Below are 20,472 nucleotides of genomic sequence, written 5' to 3' on the forward strand. Positions count from 1 at the left end.
TGCGAAAAAGGACTGCGGAAGAACTGGGTCGGTTCATTTATCATCATGCTGGGTCCCTGGACTCAAATGCGACCCAATTCGCTGAGCATTTGGTGGCCCACATCTGAGCTGACGGGCAGCCTTTTCTAGGGTCGTTCTGAGGTCTGGGTCTGATATATTCTTATGGGTCCTGGTTCGATTCAAAAAAGGGTGAGAGGGCCAACGATTATCATATAATATTAATAAAATAAAATTTTAAGGACAATTAAAGTTATAGATTAAATTATAAATTTTAATTTCAGATACTATTATAAATGAAATTTGAGTATTAGAACTTTATATTATATTTTCTCATTATAAGGATGGGGCCACCGTCTACAGTTTTTTCCTCGAGAAAAAACGAAATAAGTTGAGAGAGACAGAGGTCGCACCGCCGCACGCAATCTGACGAAGGAGAGAGAGAAAATTGTGGGCACAATCAATGAACCAAAAGCGCGCCCGAGTTCACCGGAAGTGGGGGCCCTCACCACCACTCATTTTTATCTCACACTGTTCCCGCCGCCTCACAGTAATTTTATCCTCAGCCGGTTATGCTTCCCGCGAAAATCTACTCATCCGGTCCCACAAATGCTACCTCCAGAAATTTATGTTATTAAAAAAACATATCGAAATTTATTATAAAAAAACATACCGAAATGAAGAAATATAAAAAAATAAATTTAATTTTATTAGAAAAAGTATTTTAAAAAATTTTGTAAAAATTATTAAAAATACTCCTAATAATATATAATAAATAAATAAAACAAAATGCTGAACAATTGCTTTTGGGGTGGCTGGTGGGTTGTGGAGAGAGAGAAAATAAAAAAAAAAGGAAAAAGAAAAAAAAAACAGAAGGGAAGAAAGGAAAGAAACTCTGGAGGAGAGAGAGAGAGAGAGAGAGAGAGAGAGAATGCAAACAGAAGAAAAAAAATTCACAGAGAGAGAGCCTCACCCCTGAGAGGCGCCAAAGATGGTCAAAGAGGTCCTCTCAGATCATCCTGCAAAGAGGCAGTAATAGAAAAAAAAAAAATTCTTATTTTCTTGTAAAACTCTTCAGTTTTTAAAATTCTTTTAAATTATTTCTTTCATTGCTGCCTTTTTGAGTATGTCTTATCTTCCTCCCACATATCACCACCTCCATTCTGAACTAATTTTCTTATTAAGGGGGAAAAATATCAAGTTACACCAGAATTGATATCTTGCCCTCAAGAACAGCAGCTATAGGCCCCCCTTCAGCCACTTATTCATGGTAAATTCATTAACCCTTTTTACCTTTTCTTTCTTTTGGATTGCTTGGTGTTGAGGGTATTCCTTTATTCTTGTTGCAGCATTGTAGTGTCTTCTACGAACAATGGTATTTTATTCTATTTTCTTATTTTTTTTGTGGTTCTGTTTTCTCATTCCAGCTCCAATTCATTCTGAGGAGATTAACCTGCTGAGCCAGGTTATGTGCATTTTAGAGGAAAGGGTGTAGAGAAAATATATTGAAGCAAGGATGAGGGACCCCGATATTGTCATAGCCAAGAAATGCGAATTCTTTGTATTTTTTTTTTTTTTTTTTGAATGTAGTGTTGTGTAGATATTTGTAAATAAAAGCAGATACGCAGGAATTATAATAGCTGCTCTTTTTTTTTTTTTTTTTTTTGTAATCATTAAGAATTAAGGGGTGGTTTTGAATAGGAAACCTGGCGATTTTTTATTATCGTTGCTGCCTCTGCTGCCATAATTGGTTCACCAAGCGATGGGGGGTAGATGGAGCCCCAATGGATTCCGGTTCTTGTGGTTTTTTATTTTGATTCTTGGTCTTGAAATTCAAGGGTATTGGTCGCTTAATAATGAGGGTAATTCTCATTTTTCACTTTTTCTTTTGACATGTGTTTGTTAAATGGCAATGGAAGGATTTTATTTTCTATAATCTGATTCAACCTGGGATGAGGCATGCAGGGATAGTTTTATTGGAATTTCGTGCAAGAGTGAGTTCTGATCCTTCTGGTGCCTTTTCTAATTGGAATCCTAGTGACAATAACCCTTGTCTATGGCTTGGTGTCCACTGTGTGGCTGGCAAAGTGCAAATATTGTAAGTTCCTCTATCATTTTTCTGTTTGCATGATAACATAAAAATTAGTTTCTTATTGTAATACTTATGTATACTTGTAGAGATCTGAGTGGGCTTTCTTTGGAAGGGATATTGGCGCCTGATCTTGGCAAGCTTAGTCACTTAAGATCCCTGTAAGTATTCATACTTTTGCTTCTTTTTAGCTCACAGTAACGTACTGCACGTTCCTTGTTCCACACACAAACTCACAACATTACTACCATTTAATTTGTCAATTGAGGAGTTAAGCAATCAATTTTTATATATAGTTAAACCATCAAGCGCATGAGGACCGAAATGAAGTTACAACTATAAGTGACTGTTTATGTATGTAATGGTACTGATATTGGATGTTTGTGTCACCCTACTGAGATTCATGAGTTAACCCATAGCATCTGGTTTAGCATAGATAATCTCCCTGATCAGAGCGTTGGTTGACCTCATGCACTCTACTTGGATCAGAGGAATAGAGCTTAATTGGTAGAGCTTCACTCTTGCCATTGGGTCATTGCTTATTATTGTCAGCATCATCATTTTTCATTATCATTTCTATTACCATTGGCACATAAATTTATTATACAGATAAGAGTTGTGATTTGTAAGTCTATTGGAGCAAACATTTCTTTCTGCAGCTCTAGCTTTTGTCTATGATATCTGCATTTGACTTGCATCCTTTCATTTACTACTTCATCATGCCAGCTTTGCCAAACTTTTGACTTCTTTCTCCAGTCACTACTACTTTTGAGTTGTTCCAGGTTAGCCATTTAATAAGACCTCAGTCATCTTTGCAACTCTACATATATCACATATCATATCTTAATACAACCAATACATGATTAACATTGTTTAGGCTACATCCTTATTTGGTCTCATTGGATTGTGTTGCAACACTCTAATCGTTAGGCTATCTTGTATTTCGGAATATTATCATCAGCTGTTATCAGGTGAAGGTTTTGGATTCACTATCTTCACATTTTATTTGGATTCCAAAGTAGTGAAGAAATAGTCGATTTTGATATCTAAAACATGTTATCATATCGTGTTATCTTTAAGCATATTAGTGGAATATAGACAGTGGATCTACAGTTTTTTATGTCTAGCTTCATATTGTAACCTCTGCTGTTCTCTTGATTTGTTTGCAGTGTGCTCTGCGAAAATCGTTTCTTTGGTACCATTCCTGAAGAGATCGGGGGACTCTCAAAGCTAGAGCTGCTGGATTTGAGGAATAATAACTTCAGTGGAGCAATTCCAGTTTCAATAGGAAGAATGTCTTCATTAAAATGCTTGTAGGTTAGCTGTAATTGATTTTTTTGATATCATTTTGTTTTTAATGGTTATATATACTAAATTACCTATACTCTAGGTTGGTTTGTCATGATAAATTCGAAGGCAGCAGTCCTCTGGAGATTGCAGGGCTTTACTTATTTTCCGAGTCACAATTTGATGAAAATCTTGCATGTGCTGCAGCCTCTGGCACTAGCTGTATCAATAGAAAGTTTGGAAATGGGTAAGTGATATTTGCTCTTGATATATCAGAATTTTAGCTGAGGCTGATATATAAAATCTCTACCTAAAGGGAAAAAATAGTTGTCTGCTTAATACTCTTTCACATGCTTGTTGATTATTTCTCCACTTAGACAAGCAATTTGTTGCCTTTTTCGCTCTTTAAACCCAAAAATCTTGCTGAAAAAACCTGCTTGAGGTATCTCACTTGATAATTAGGGTGAGATGATTATGAATTATGTTGACTATTGACTTAATCATAAATTTGTGCTCTAACCCTTGGACATTTGGGATAGCTTCCAGAATTTTCCTTCTTTTTGATTTCCTTTAACTGATCATGGAGTATTATTTTCATAATTGGTGAGGTTGACTTATACATGTGACTGAGCTATCTATTTCTCTGATCCTTTATATATGTCTAATATTTTACTTGGGCAGTATGTGGCAGAGCAGTTTGAAACGACTGAATGATGCTTATTCATTGATAATCCCAATTAGAGGAGCTGTTATACGTTACTTCAATTCCTTGCCTCTGCAATTGTAAGGATTATATAATATTTTGCATATATATATAAGTATACACTTATATACTCCTTTATCCAAATATCTATTGATATGGTTAAAGCTATGCTTCTAAATTTTATCTATGTTTTAGGTTGTTTATTCTGTCCTGTCTACTAAGATGTTTACTCTCTTATAAGGTTCAAGCTTGGAAAGGGTTCTCTGCATGAATGTGATAATAGTTGCTGTGAGAAGCTAGCCAGTAAGTTCAAGTGGCTTCCCAATCTATGTCATTTTGACAGTCAGAAACAAAATGATATTTTCTTTTTGCATTGAACAGGTTCATCTGAGCCGCCTATGGCCCAAAATGTAGAGATCCTAGTCAATTTTGCACGTCGTAAACTATTTGAAGAGTCTGGTAACCTCCCAGCTCCACCTGCTAGTAATGGATCCTCCACTCAACAGATTATTGCTTTACCAGCTAGCCAAAGTAGTGGGAGTTTTCCAGCTATATCAACTGCGAAGAAGACTCAACCTCCTGCACCCCCGAGTTCAAAAGGGTTCCAAAGTGATTCTGTTTTCAGTTCAACTAATAATCATTCTCCAAGGGATGAAACTTTGAAATGGATTTATTTCTTGATTATTCCAATTATGTTTGTCTTGGCCATTATTACTATGTGCCTGCTGTGTATGTGCCGTAAACGAGGAGTCGCAAACATAGGTCCCTGGAAGACTGGATTGAGTGGACAGCTACAGAAAGCATTTGTTACAGGTGAACTCTGACTTATTTGGAACTGAACTGCATATTGATTGGTTAGTTTTTTTTTTTTGTTTTTTTAAAAAAAAAAAATCAAATTAGCAAAAATGTTATTAGCGGCATGAACTGAAAAAATGCAAAGGCTATAAATGATTTAGCCAACTTGAAGTCACGGATCAAGCTTGAGATGTTTTTGGCCTGCTAAATTGTTTTTGGAGGATAGTTAGGTGCATCTATTGCAACTTTAAGTTATATATCCAAGTCATGTGGATGGAAACCCTCAACTCAAACTAATGTCTTTGGAAAATTAAATCTAATTACAAAAGAACCTAATATTATATAAAGAATTTAGTAATATGCTTTTTATTTTGGGGGGGGGGGTGTCGCAGGGAGTGGGAAAAATTTTTGATAATGGCTCTGATCTTATTTGCTTGTCTTCTCTGAAAAGCCAATGTCAAGTGCCATGTAACACATTGTGAACCCATTAAATTTAACTAAGTTCAACTAAAATTACATAAATTGCTATCTGTTTACTGTTCGGAGTAGTGTTTGCTCCTGGCTTAAAGCTTTTTACTTCTATTTTTTTTAATTGCCCGGTCTGATATTTGTTTATTATGTTGTCGATGAATAATCTATTTATATGAAATTCAGGAGTTCCCAAGTTAAATCGAGCAGAGCTGGAAACTGCTTGTGAGGATTTCAGCAATATAATTAACACTCTTCCGGGTAGCATTATTTATAAGGGAACATTGTCCAGTGGAGTTGAGATTGCTGTTGCATCAAGTTTGGTTGCTTCTTCCAAAGATTGGTCAAAGAATTTAGAAATGTCCTACCGGAAAAGGGTCTGTCTCTTTGTGGTTATTGAGTTGAAGTTTTAGTGTTTCAGGAGAATAGCATCCTGTAATTATATAATTTAAATCATTTGCCTTCTCTATTAAATATTGTTACTCTTCTTTGCGCTGTAGATTGATACACTATCTCGACTTAACCATAAGAACTTTGTCAATCTCATTGGCTACTGTGAGGAGAATTTACCTTTCAGTAGGATGATGGTATTTGAATATGCTCCTAATGGATCCCTCTTTGAGCACCTGCATGGTAATATCTCACTTGACATATTTCATGAGTAAAATTTGGATAAATTTCTTATGTTGTAGCCATTTAGCCGCTGAAACATTTGTTCTATGTCTTCAGTTAAAGAAATGGAACATATTGACTGGAGTGGAAGGATGAGGATTATCATGGGGGTCGCTTATTGCTTACAGTATATGCACCATGATTTAAATCCACCGTTGGCACATACTCACTTGAGTTCGCATGCTATTTTTCTAACAGATGACTATGCGGCTAAGGTAATCTCTTTCACAGGTTGGGTTCATTCTATTTTGTTTGTTTTCCTTTTTTCTTTATTCTTCTTTTTTGTACTTGTTTCACTATCTCTATTGTCCTCTTAGATTGCTGAGGTTTGTTTCATGCCACATGCTCCCTCAAAGTCGAAGAGCTCAGGTGACAATGCATCGAAGCATTTGACAAGACCGCCCATGAACGATATCGAGGCAAATGTCTATTGTTTTGGGACTCTGTTGCTTGAGATCATTTCTGGGAAGCTCCAATACTCGGAAGAACAAGGATCCCTTGAGAAATGGGTAAATCTTTTAAGAAACTGTATATTCCGATAGCACTAGGCATTGCTTTAGAGCTAAGTTTGCGTTCTAGATGCATGCACATGGCTGGTTGATGAGCATATAATTAACTGTAAACTTGCCAGGCTGCTGAATATTTGAATGACAAGCGGAGCGTCAGCTACCTGATTGACCCAACCCTCAAGTCTTTCAAAAACAATGAGCTTGACATCATCTGCGAGATTATCCAAGAGTGTATACAACCAAATCCGCCGCAAAGACCAACGATGAGGGATATCGCTCCCAAGTTGAGGGGAGTGATTGGTGTCTCACCTGATCAAGCAACTCCAAGACTTTCTCCACTATGGTGGGCTGAACTTGAGATATTATCTGTTGAGACTACTTAAGTTCTTTCGGACACTCTTCTCTGTATTGTAAGTCAAGGCTCTCCAGAATTTCATGCAAAAGTCTAAATAATTAGCTTTTTGAAGGGTGCTTTCCCCCACATTAGAGAATACCATTAATACACAGCTTCAACGCCACATTTTTCGTTTCATTGAATCTATATTTGCCCCATGATTGCACTATATTGATTTTTTTAAGAAAAAAAAAGATGACCCTAGAAAATTTCCATCAGAACTGGAGTGTAATATATTTGTTTCCTTGATGGGGTAATGTGCTCCCAGCTAGTTCATGTCAAATGCATTTTGTGATTGAAGTTTGTGGTGTAAAAAACCAACATAGCACTAGTGAACATATTAATTGTAAAGCTTACTTTTAAGTATAGGCTGTTAGAATTCTCAGGATTCCTTACTTTCCTCAGCGTATTTGCTGTTCTTTGCACTTGGGACTTGAGATGGAGGCAGTGAAAGCAGAGCTCTTTAGGATATTGTAATTTGGTGTACATTTTTGCTGTGTTTTTGCACAGGATTTTATGTTAAAACAGGATTATTGTAAAGGGTTACCATTTTTTTTTTTACAATATTTAATGATTATCAGAAATTTTTTTTAGTGTAATTGATAAAGAATCGAATTCATGAGTTTATAGTCTTACAGACGAGGATTAAAAAATTAATAATGCAATAAAATATTGTGAAAAATAATAAAGCTCTCCTCTATAGTTGCTTTATTTTAATTATTTTATTTTTACCTGTAGTTTCACTAATAGATTAGGACTTATTATTTCATTCAATGATAATTATTTAAAAAAGGGTAAAATTTACTTGTATAAAATAAAGTCAAAATAGGTGTGGCATTATTATGAGCCAGGCATTCTTGTGTTGAAGTGTCATTGTCATCCATTCAGAACTTAAATTCTAAGTTTCTAAGATCTGCCATTTCCTGAAAGCTTAAACATAGACTATGCTTTGTACCTATGTAACAACCCCAACAAATCTATTCATTTTATATATATAATTTATTTGCATAAAACAGGAAAGGAATTCTCAGATTCACTAAAATTTGTTGAAGAGTGATGATAAATTAAATCAAACTACAAAAAGAGGTACACACATTAATTAAGACAAACAAAAAACAAAAAAAGGAAAATTTCTTTAAAAAAACCCGGAAAAAAAAAAGTCTCAAAATGAAACCAAAGCCCCTAAAATCCTACAAGTAGAGAGTTGCTAATTAGTATTAATTAAAGATGCTGCATATCCCATTGCTTTCCATATTGACTGAGCTGAATTTGAAGCATGCCAACCTCAGCCAAGAACTCCACACACTCTACTGGCTTCAAAGCATCCAAAACTCCCTTCAAAGTTCTAAGCCTTACACAGTCTGCTGCTTTCATCACCTTCTCTAATCCTGCCAATACTCCCTTCAGTGCCACCTGCATCAGTCCCTCCACCTGGCTCACTTGCTCTCCATTCTTCAGTCGAATTCCCAACCTCGACAACTCCGCCATCTTTGTGTCCGCTACAGCCACTTGTTGCCTCTCCATTTCCCTCTCCACCTTCTCTTCCTCTGACCTTATTCTCACCCTCAAAGCCTCAATCTTTCTCAGCTGTTCTTGTGTCAACTCAGCCAGATTCGAACCTGGAAGACGAGATTTCCTTATTGAGTCTACCAGTTTAAAAACCGCTGAAGGTTTCCACCCAGTAACCCATGAACAAGCATTCTCCAGAGGCGAAACCCAGATTGGACAAAAGAAAGCAAGCACATCTTCATGAGCTAAAGCCCATTTTATGGTGTAGTAGTCTTTGTAATGTTGTGCAACTTTTGATACTAAAGCTTGTAGCTCTTGCTCATTGTCATACCCATTAGTTTTAGCTTGATAATCCTCTGAACCCCTTCGCAGTTGTTGCAGATACTCGTTAAGTTGACATATCCATTTCTCAAAAAACTGGGAGAACTTCTCTTCAACTTTGGTGTTCATATTGTTCAAGCAAGGAGATGAAAAGGAGAGGGGAAACGATAGAGAAATATTATCAAGAGGTTTAGTGAGATATGGTTTTTGTATATAAGAATGAATATTTGAGGTGTGACTTGTGCATGGCTTACGCGCAGCAACATGCCATCAATTGGTGTCAAGGGACGAGTGACGCTTTGCGAAAAGGGAGAGGGACATGAGTCTGATGAGTTTGGCTTTAGCTTTGACCTTGTTGATGAGTCATTGTTGCATCCCCGCCGCATGGTCGTTTATGCTTCTTATGCTGGAAAACGTGTCAGTGAAAGAAAATTTGAGGTGATCAACGTGGAGCCAAGATAATATCAAAGCTCTCACACATCTTCTTCTTAAGGTCGCATAAGACATCATGCAATTAATTTTTCCTGCTTTTGCTGACACTGTCCAATAGCTACAAGCCAACAACTTGCTTTTCGCCGATTGGGTTTTCAACTTGCCATGGCTGCCGCTATTTTATATGGCCGGACTCTCTAGGGTTTAGTTATTATGAGCTTGTTTATGTTTGGGCTTTAAAAGACAATTTGCTCTCAAGGATCTGTTTTTCCTGGATCCTGAGATTGAATCAGAAAGTTACAGTAAAATTCACATTAAAATTATATACTAAAATTTTTATATGCATCTAAAGGTACTAATTAATTTATATATTCAATCAATTAAAATAGAAAAATTTATTATTTAATTTTTAAATTTTATCTTTTTTGTGTTAAAAATAAATGAAAAATAAAAGAAGAAATTTTTAAAATAAAAAAGTGTTCTCCTTTGCAGCTGGTGGTCCTGAAATCTTGACAGAATTAACCAAACAAATCGCTGCACCAATTTCTCCTGAAATCAATAGAGCTCAGATTTTTTGTTGCTTTCCACCTCCTCCTTTATTTAATTCGCAGAGGTCAATTTCAGACTTCTCTTCTATCTTTTCGTATAAATTTTGACCTAACAACATAATAACAGAATCATGGGCTGGTTTCCATCAATAATTGAAAATCATGACAAAGTCCAGGAATTCTTTCAGAATCTGGTCAAGTCTTTCAAGTTGAGTTCAAGCAGAGGTAACAAATAAATATCTTCTGATCTGCTGCATAATAGATCAAATTACTGATTTTTATGCATTTCGTTCTTGATTTATTTTTCCATCACCAGAAGGACAAAGTAAAGAGGACTTATTTAAACAAGAATTTCTTAAATGGATGAGTGTATACCTTAACCGTATATGGACCTGATATAAAGAAAAAATCTGTATACAAACGTATTTAAACAAGAATTTCCCACCTCATCACACAAATAGAATCTTGATTGTAAACCGTTTTGTTTCGCCACTTGTCATTCTAGCATAAATATGGAATGGTTACGTGGCTGCTCATGCTGACGTGACTCAGTGGGAAAGAAAATTTGGCATCTTATTTCTATTATTTTAAGAAAATAATTATCGTGGAATCTACTTAAAATTTTAAGTTTTATATATTTATATTATGAAAATATGAAAATTCGATAATTAAATATACATTAATCAAAAGTTACATTTTATTTTAAATTTTTTATGAGTAAATGTCTAATATTTTTAATATTTGATTCAATTAAATTTTAATAAAATAAATTTAAATTTTAAAAACAAATCGAAACTTATTTTCCAAATTTTACTCATGGAAGCTCTCTGACTTTCATACTCACTTGGCTTATACAAGGCCAGGTGGTTGCCGATAGCATCACTTTGCTTATAGTGCAAGGTGTACGTGTTGAAACTTAATTTAGAATGTTTTAAAAATTTAGATTATATTTATTTAAAATTTTAATAATTCAATTTTTAAATTATTAAATTTTATTTATTTTTAATATTATAAATAGCATATTAATTCATTTAATAAAAATCTTCTCCTATGTTTATCAATCATGTTTTTTCGCAACAAACGTGGATGACAGAAGGAAAACACCTACGAGGGAGATCTCTGTAGGAATATAATTTTTATGAAATTTATTTTTTAACAAAATAAGTTTACTTTTTAAAATCAAATAACAATAAAAACTCACAATTAGAAATAGCAATGTCTTCGATCTAAGTCTGGTTGACATAAGCAAATAATTTATTTAAAAAAATTACATGTTAAAATTTAATTGATTTTATTTATATTTAAAATAATTTTATCATTTAAATAAAAATTTAATATTTTTAAAATAGTATAATTAAAAAATTATTTTTGAAAATAAAAATTATGAAAAAAAGAGTATATTTTAATTAATTTTAGATAAATTTCAATGCAGATATTTGTCTTAGCGGCAACTCGAAATTGTGATCGCAAATCCTATTGGAACTTGATCTTAATTAACTTTTAGTATTTCTTTGACTAGAACACACATGGAGTATAACTGTATAAAGAAAATATAATTTAGAACTATATATTTTAAAATTATTAAATTTAATTTATGTGAATATCTATATAGAATTAACTAATTAATATAATAAATTTAAATTAGACTGAAATATTTAACTTATGGGTTTCTTTTTTCTAATATGCGTCCTTATATTTGTTAATTTATTACTAATTTGTACTGGAAATTATGTATAATATCATATAGAAAATATTTTTTTTTTTAATTACAGAAGCAAAATTAAAATTTTTTATGGATCATTAATCAGGAAATTGTTTTTATAATAATAATTAATTAAATTTAATTATATATTCTTATATGTGAAGTGGATTTTACGAAACTTAAAAAAGAATAAAATGGTAGTATAAATCAAGTTGGAAATCTTGGAAGTTTAAATAAGAGGAAGCATACAATTTAAAGAGGGAGCCAGTGGGATTGGAAAGTTTATCGGGTTATGCTTGGAGAATTCCGAGATATTAACCAAGTACCAAACAAATCAAAATTCACATGCATATCTTTGTCTTGGCTCCTGGGATTTTTAATTTTTGCCTGAAATTCAACTTTGTCGTTTCCCTCGATCAGCCACACCCACTTAATTGCTTAAATACCTATTCGCTTTTCCGAGTAAAACCCAGAAGCTTTTGAAGCTGCCTACTGGTTTCTAAATGTCAAGCAGTAATGACGACCATAACCAATCAGAACGGTGCTTCCTGGATTGGATGAAACTCCAAGAAGTAGATTTAGGAGAGCTTCGTCAAGCTCTCACTTTAAAGGAAAAAAATGAGAGTTTACTCGTCCAAATCGTAGAGAAAGTCTTCCAACATTTTCAAGACTACGTAGACAAGCGAGCCCAACTTGCTCACAATTATGTCTCTCTCTACTTTGCTCCCAGCTGGAACTCTTCCTTGGAGAATTCCATGCTCTGGTTGGCTGGTTGCAGGCCCTCCAGTTTTATCAGACTCTTATATGCACTCTGCGGCTCAGAGGTGAATTCCCATCTAACAGAATACATCGAGGGTAGAAAAAGAGGGGACCTCGGTGACCTTTCTTCCAACCAGCTTAATATGGTGAATAATTTGCAATCCAAAACTGTGAAGCAGGAAGAGAAATTGACATCCAAGTTGGCGAGTTTGCAAGAGGATCTAGCTGATGAGCCCATATCTATTATCGCCCAGAGGACTCAGACCCAGATCACCGGCGAGCTGAATGAGGAGGTGGAGCGGGCGCTTAAAGATCAAGATGAGGGGATGATGCGTGTTATGAAGGAAGCTGATAATTTGAGGCTAAACACGCTTAAGGAGTTGCTATTTGGGATTTTAACTCCGGTTCAGGCGGTGGAGTATCTAGCTGCATCCAAAAAGCTTCATCTGTGCATGCACGAATGGGGTAAAACAAGAGATCAGATGCATGGTGGAAGATCTAATTATTAGGTTTTATATTATATTATATATAAAAATATATATATACATAGAAGGTGTGGCTTGTATAATTTCGTTTAAGCGTGTTTAATTTTGCGAGTTCTTCCTATGTATAATATAATTATTTCGTTAATGTAATTTGGTTTTGTTGTTTGTGTTAGAAAGTTTTGCTCTACTTCCTTTTTTTTTTTTTAATGAGAATCGAGAATTGAGAAAATAAAATATGATAGGTCTAAGATTTATTCAGTATTTACTACTAAAATAAATCTGTGAATGCAATTCTATATATGTACATAGAAGGTGTGGCTTATATAATTTCATATATCTGTATTCAGTTTAAGCGTATTTAATTTTGCGAGTTCTTCATATGTATAATATAATTATTTCGTTAATGTAATTTGGTTTTGTTGTTTGTGTTAGAAAGTTTTGTTCTACTTTCTTTTTTTTTTTTATTAAACGAGAGAATCGAGAATTGAGAAAATAAAACTTGATATGTCTCAGATTTATTCAGTATTTACTACTAAAATAAATCTGTGAATGCAATTTTATATATGTACATAGAAGGTGTGGCTTATATAATTTCATATATCTGTATTCAGTTTAAGCGTATTTAATTTTGCGAGTTCTACCTATGTATAATATAATTATTTCGTTAATGTAATTTGGTTTTGTTGTTTGTGTTAGAAAGTTTTGCCCTACTTTTTTTTTTTTTTTAAACGAGAGAATCGAGAATTGAAAAAATAAAACTTGATATGTCTCAGATTTATTCAGTATTTACTACTAAAATAAATCTGTGAATGCAATTCTATATATGTACATAGAAGGTGTGGCTTGTATAATTTCATATATCTGTATTCAGTTTAAGCGTGATTAATTTTGCGAGTTCTATGTATAATATAATTATTTCGTTAATGTAATTTGGTTTTGTTGTTTGTGTTAGAAAGTTTTGCCCTACTTCTTTTTTTTTAAACGAGAGAATCGAGAATTGAGAAAATAAAACTTGATATGTCTCATATTTATTCAGTATTTACTACTAAAATAAATCTGTGAATGCAATTCTATATATGTACATAGAAGGTGTGGCTTGTATGATTTCATATATCTGTATTCAGTTTAAGCGTATTTAATTTTGCGAGTTCTTCCTATGTATAATATAATTATTTCGTTAATGTAATTTGGTTTTGTTGTTTGTGTTAGAAAGTTTTGCCCTACTTCCTTTGTTTTTTTTTTAAACGAGAATCGAGAATTGATGAAATAAAACTTGATATGTCTCAAATTTATTCAGTATTTACTACTAAAATAAATCTGTGAATGCAATTCTATATATGTATATAGAAGGTGTGGCTTGTATAATTTCATATATCTGTATTCAGTTTAAACGTGTTTAATTTTGCGAGTTCTTCCTATGTATAATATAATTATTTCATTAATATAATTTGATTTTGTTTGTGTTAGAACGTTTTGCCCTACTTCCTTTTTGTTTTTTAATGAGAATCGAGAATTGAGAAAATAAAACATGATATTTCTAAGATTTATTCAGTATTTACTACCAAAATAAATTTGTGAATGCAATTCTTTTTATTTTATTTTATAGATATACACATTTATTTTAATTTAATTATAATTCACCTCTAAATTTTTTTTGAAATCTATACCGATTTTATTAGAAATTTAAAAAATTATAATTAATAATATTATTGAAAATTATAAAATTATATTTTTTTTTATAAAAAATCTTATACAATTTCATTTGTTGATAATCACTAAAAACCCAAAATATTAAAATTTCATCTTAAATTTTAAAAATTTATAAATTAAATTATAAATTTTAAATGACAAAATGATATGATAATAACATGTAAATTTTAATAGTAAAATAACAGTAAATTACATTTAAAATAAAATGTAAAATTTAAGATTTAATTAAACAATTTGTAAAAATGTGCGAAGGATAGATTTTTTTTATTAATTTTAAAAAATAAAACATCAAGATAATTAATATAAATTAATATTAAAAATAGAATCTTGACATAACTCTAAAAAAATCACTATGATTAAGAATAATATGTTATGCACAATGTTTGTTCTTTTCATAAACTCTATATTCTTATATTCATATTTATTATATAAATATCTAAACCCTAAACCCTAAATCAAATTCACTATTAATAATTAGAAGTTTCTATATTCTTATATTCATATTTAAAATATATGTACGAAAACTATTTACGGTATTTTTATATTTTTATTTTATTTTATTTAAAATTTGGAGTGTACATAATTCTTTTCATTTCAAATTAAATAAAAATTAAATTATTAAAAATAAAATGAAAATTTGATATTATAAAATTGAAAGACATCAGACCAAAGTCTATTTTATTTAATAGCTTCAGATTCTTTATTAACAAAAAATAATAATTAATACACTAATTGATGTAAAAAAAAAAGTGTACAAACCTATTTATATTTTAATATAAATCTTTTAATTTCAGTTTAATTAATTCAATTTTTATATTTTAATATAATTTTAATTAATCTATAAATTTTTAAATTTGATAATTTATAGGACAATTTAATAATTTAATTCACATGCTATGTTTATTATTATTATTTATTTATTTAATTAACCGAAAAAATAATATATATATTATTTTATAATTTAATTTAAACGTTTAAATTTTAAATAAATTAATCAAATATTTATATTCGGGTGTAATTTTAATTAATTTTTATATATACACACAGAGACTGTGTCTCTTGTGTAATTCGATATATCTGTATTCAGTTTAAGCATGTTTGATTTTGAGAGTTCTTTTTATATGTAATTTAATCATATCGTTAATGTAATTTCATTTTGTTATTTGTGTCAGAGAGTTTTACTCTATTTCTATTTTTTTTTTTATTTAAAATACGAATTGAAAATTGAGAGAGTAAAATTTAATATTTCTTAGATTTATTCAATATTCATCACTAAATTAAATTTATGAGTCCAATTTTTTTACCTTATCTTATATATATACATATTTATTTTAATTTAATTATAATTCATCTTTAAATCTTTATTAGAATATGGAATATAATTTTAAATCAAATATTAGTATTTTATAATCAATAGATGTAATATGGCTCTTTTCATAAAAATAATAATAAATAGTAAATTTTCGGAATAAATTCAAAGAAAATGATTGGATATGGTTTGAATTAAAATAGGGTTGAAATAAATACAAAAACAAAAACAACATACAATTAGTTTTCAAATACAATTAGTGATGAAAATTTAACATTTTTAAAATTATAAAAATTACATTTTTTATATAAAAAAAATCCTATACAATTTAATTAACATAAAAAAAAATTAAAATTCTACCTTAAATTTTAAAAATTTACTAATTAAATTATAAATTTTTAAGTGATAAAATGATATGATGATAATAAAATTACAGTAAATTATATTTAAAATAAAATGTAAAATTTAAGATTTAATTGAACAATTTGTAAAAATGTGTGAAGGATAGAATTTTTTATTAATTTATAAAAAATAAAATATGAAGATAATTAATATAAATTAATATTAAAAATAGAATCTTGACATAACTCTAAAACAATAACAACATACAATTAATTTTCAAATACAATGATGAAAATTTAACATTTTTAAAATTAAAAAATTACATTTTTTTATAAAAAAAAATCTTATACAATTTCATTTAATGATAATCCCTAAAAACCCTACGCTTAAAAAAAATATTAAAATTTCATTTTAAATTTTAAAATTTAAAAATTAAATTATAAAAAAAATATTTTTTATTAATTTTAAAAAAATAAAATATAAGATAATTATATAAATGTTTGTTCTTTTCATAAACTCTATATTCTTATATTCCTATTTATTATACAAATATCTAAACCCTAAATCTTAAATCAAATTCACTTACTAATATAAATAATTAGAAGTTTCTATTTATTAGGGTTATTATTATTATTAATTAATTAATTGATTGAAAAAAAAAATTAATATTTATATTATTTTATATTTTAATTTAAATATTTAAATTTTAAATAAATCAATTAAATATTTATATTTAGATGTAATTTTAATTAATTTTTAAAATTAAAATTAAATATAAATAATTTAATTATTAACTATGTAATTTATATTTTTAACAGTGATAAAAATTTTATTTTATAATAATCATTATAAATATTGTATAATAAATATATTATTTAATTTAAAATAACAGTATATATAAAATAATTAAAAATAATATAATTATATAAAATTTTCATAATTATTAATACAAAATAAATTTTTTAAAACTATCAATTTCATATTTAACTGTTTAACTACAGATTTTCAACTAAATTGTAATTAAAATTGTTTTATCTTTTTCGATAAAACAAACGATGATAAGTAAAAGTGATTTTCAACGAAATTATAATTAAAAGTGTTTTATTTTTTTCGATAAAACAAATCGTGTTTTATTATTTTCGATAAAACAAATGATGAATCAGTTAGTCGTTAATCTTTCAACGAGATATTACGTCAGAATTGTTGTTAGTTAATATTTCTGATGGTACTGAATATTCATGTAAAAAATAAATAACAAAACTTCAGTAAAAAATTTTAATCCATTGAAAATTTTCATTGCTGATAATTTTTTTAATGTCACTTAATATTTTAATAAATAAAATACTAACAAATCTAGCATTTAACCATATGCTTTATATACTGTTAAAAATGATTAATTAATAAAAATTATTGGCAGACATATCTAAACTTTGTAACCTAAAGTTTTTAATTACACACATTAATTTACAATACACATGATATTATACTTATAATTTATTATGCTATGTTAAAATAAGTAATTATTTTTATTTATTATAAATGTATTGAAGTAATAAATTATGATAATTGCTCAATTTCTAACATTCAGATTGTAATTGAATTAAAAAAAAAGTTTAAATTCTAATAAAATTCATTGAGCAGGCCAATCTATAGCGGAGTGCGTCATCGAGTCCGTGACTAAAGCATGTCTTCCTAACCTAAGATTTGGATCCAACAAAGGAGAGTCTAACTCGGGTGACGTGACGGGAGCAAAGCAGTCCAACTATCCCACAATCTTATTAATATTCGCACCACAAGAAAATACATTTGTACTGTGTAACAGGAATAAATGATACCATAGAAAGTGGCGGTTATATGTCATTATATAATAAATAAAAAGAAAATAGTGAAAAATATCAAATTATATATATATATATATATGATGTACATAATATACATGTTCTTCAAAGTACATAAAAAAAAATACATACTTATATATTGTTTTTGTTTTGTATTTGGATATTAATTTGCTAACAATTAACTAAAATCAATATATTTAATATAATAATTAATTAAACATATATTAATTATGGTATCATTAATTTATTTAAAAAAAACACGTATTAGTTATTTTTAACAAAGTGAATTCATCATTTTATGAAAATTTAAGGTAAAATTACCATAGTTAGTAAAATTTAGTAGAATAATTAGTAGTTAATTTTTTTTATATTTTTTAATAAATTATGAGATATGACCAATTTATTTTCTCAACTACTATAAGTTTTATACATTTAGATATTTAATAAATTTTTAATTTTTGAATTTATTAATTTTAAATAATAAATGTTCTCTTGCAGTTTGTTACAAGAAAAAAAAAACTAAACTTCATATTAATTATATATATATTTTTTATTATTTTCATCCTTTAAAATATAATCATATAATAATTTTATAATTTTTTTTTATGTTTTTCACTCATATTAATTTATTAAAAAATTAATTCAGTCTATTATTTTATATGTTGTTGTTAAATATTTTTCTTTTCAATAATTATTTTATCACTTAAAAGAAGAATGTTAATTATTCTTTTTATTATTATCTACTCAACATAATAGTTATTTCTATAATTTTATACACTTATTTTATTTCTATAATTAAAAAGTATATAGTTTATTATATTTTAGATAATTTAATTTATTTTTTAAAAAATTATTATGGAAAGTTTTAAAGTAAAATTAAAGAATTATTTATTTATTTTTAAATGTAATAATATCAAAGAACAATTTGCATATGGTGTTGCGGTTAGTCAGACAAGGCGTGAAGAACACCAACATCCATACACATTAGAAATTTCTGGGATCTGAGAAGAGTAAATAAAATGGTTGAGCTGTTACATCATACGTGTCTTTCCATTTCCAAATGCTTGTGACACGTGCCAAGCCCTGCAACATTGCGGCCATGCAAAATTTTTTCTTTTAACTTGTTCTTTATATTTTATTGAACATAGTGGGTTGACTTTGACTTCTTCTTTTAGGAAATTTAACTTCTTCCTTTCTTTCAAGAATGATCGTGAATGTGGCCTCCTCATCAATGGCGACAAAAACTTCTGTGTTTTTTTTTCTTTTTTATGGGAAATTACGGATCGCACAGCACAATTTTAAATCAGCTAAAAGAAGAGTTAATTTTATTTTATCAAATATTTTTAATAAAAAAATAAAAAAATATTTTTATTATTTTGAAATGGGTTTATTTTTTAATTAAAACTAATTATATAAGTTTTATATGTTATCATTTTTCCATTAATTTTCTTCCTTTTTTTTTTTAAATTCAATTAATTATTTGTGCAGCTTATACTATATCAAAACAAAAGAGAAAATTCAAAACGACAACATCTAAAAAGTATAAATAGGATTAAAAAAATATGAGAAGAAATGATAAAAGAAAATATCAGAAACAACGAGAAAAAGTGAAGAAAGTAAGAGAATAAAAACATAATGAGTAAAGACAAAAAAAATTATATAAAAAGAAAAAAAAAAGAATAAGAAAAATGACAATTTAATAAAAAATTCAATACATTGCATTTTATTATACTTGTAATTTTATATACTAAAATTTAACTTTTTTAATCGATTGTAATTTTAATTAAATTATAAAATTAATTTTGAACAATTTAAATTTGGTAAATTTAACTTGACAGGCGCTATTGCAATTGATGTTGGAATAAAAATGATTTAGTGAGCTAATAATTATTTTTATTTGCTTGATATATTTTAATTTTATTTATTAAAATTATGACGTCATTTTTATCGCTTGGTATTTTGAAACGACGGAATAATTCCTCCTTTATGTGGTGATTGCCCAGAACCATTCCATTCTGTGGGGGGTCTTTTTTCTCCTCCACCACCCACTTGTAACAAAGAGTTAATTGCTTCTCTCCATATCAAGGATTTCTGTGGCCAGTGTAGGCGGTGTCTTCACTTGCTGCCAGAGGATGGAACTCAATCCATCGATGAAACTTGTGGTCCATTGCAAATTTCTTCTTATTATTATTGTTTTGTCCGTTTCAACTACGTGCATGAGTTTTTATTTTTAAGCAGATCACAACCCGATCATTTTCAGGTTGAAGATTGAGGAGCATACCAAACAATACAATACATTTTTAATGATGATTAATTAATTATTAATAAATGATTAATTGCTGATTAAGCTATAGGTGTATGAATAAATAATTGATGGATACATGTTGAAGCTACGTGTTAATTAGTCAATAATTTGCTCTCTAAATAAGCAAGTCTGCCTATACATAATTACATGCTTAATTAATGTTGTTTCCCTTATCCACACCTTACCATTGTCTGAGCTATGTAACTAATCATTCTTGCATTGTTATCCTTTATGAAAAATAGTAATTAACGTTGAAATTTAATTATGAAAGATTTTCTATTTAGTTTTTAACTATTGC

At 29.2% G+C, this 20,472-nt stretch overlaps 3 protein-coding genes across 3 annotated transcripts; 2 read left to right on the forward strand and 1 right to left on the reverse strand.

Moving 5' to 3' along the window:
• Nucleotides 1–868: 868 nt before the first annotated feature.
• Nucleotides 869–7,478, forward strand: LOC110604716 (protein MALE DISCOVERER 2). The gene is made up of 14 exons (XM_021742995.2): nucleotides 869–1,267; nucleotides 1,425–1,859; nucleotides 1,963–2,095; nucleotides 2,176–2,247; nucleotides 3,256–3,399; nucleotides 3,477–3,620; nucleotides 4,055–4,156; nucleotides 4,318–4,379; nucleotides 4,458–4,889; nucleotides 5,526–5,716; nucleotides 5,840–5,972; nucleotides 6,069–6,226; nucleotides 6,329–6,520; nucleotides 6,643–7,478. The coding sequence occupies exons 2-14, from the start codon at nucleotides 1,760–1,762 to the stop codon at nucleotides 6,901–6,903; spliced, it is 2,124 nt and encodes a 707-aa protein (XP_021598687.1). The 5' UTR covers nucleotides 869–1,267; nucleotides 1,425–1,759; the 3' UTR covers nucleotides 6,904–7,478.
• A 592-nt stretch (nucleotides 7,479–8,070) lies between these two features.
• Nucleotides 8,071–9,023, reverse strand: LOC110604454 (protein DOG1-like 4). Its single transcript, XM_021742621.2, has one exon. The coding sequence runs from the start codon at nucleotides 8,871–8,873 to the stop codon at nucleotides 8,136–8,138; it is 738 nt and encodes a 245-aa protein (XP_021598313.1). The 5' UTR covers nucleotides 8,874–9,023; the 3' UTR covers nucleotides 8,071–8,135.
• Nucleotides 9,024–11,765: 2,742 nt separating this feature from the next.
• On the forward strand, nucleotides 11,766–12,774 carry LOC110604405 (protein DELAY OF GERMINATION 1). Its single transcript, XM_021742560.1, has one exon. The coding sequence runs from the start codon at nucleotides 11,930–11,932 to the stop codon at nucleotides 12,692–12,694; it is 765 nt and encodes a 254-aa protein (XP_021598252.1). The 5' UTR covers nucleotides 11,766–11,929; the 3' UTR covers nucleotides 12,695–12,774.
• Nucleotides 12,775–20,472: the final 7,698 nt, after the last annotated feature.

Source organism: Manihot esculenta, chromosome 17 (genome assembly GCF_001659605.2).
Source record: "Manihot esculenta cultivar AM560-2 chromosome 17, M.esculenta_v8, whole genome shotgun sequence".
Lineage (NCBI taxonomy): Eukaryota > Viridiplantae > Streptophyta > Magnoliopsida > Malpighiales > Euphorbiaceae > Manihot > Manihot esculenta.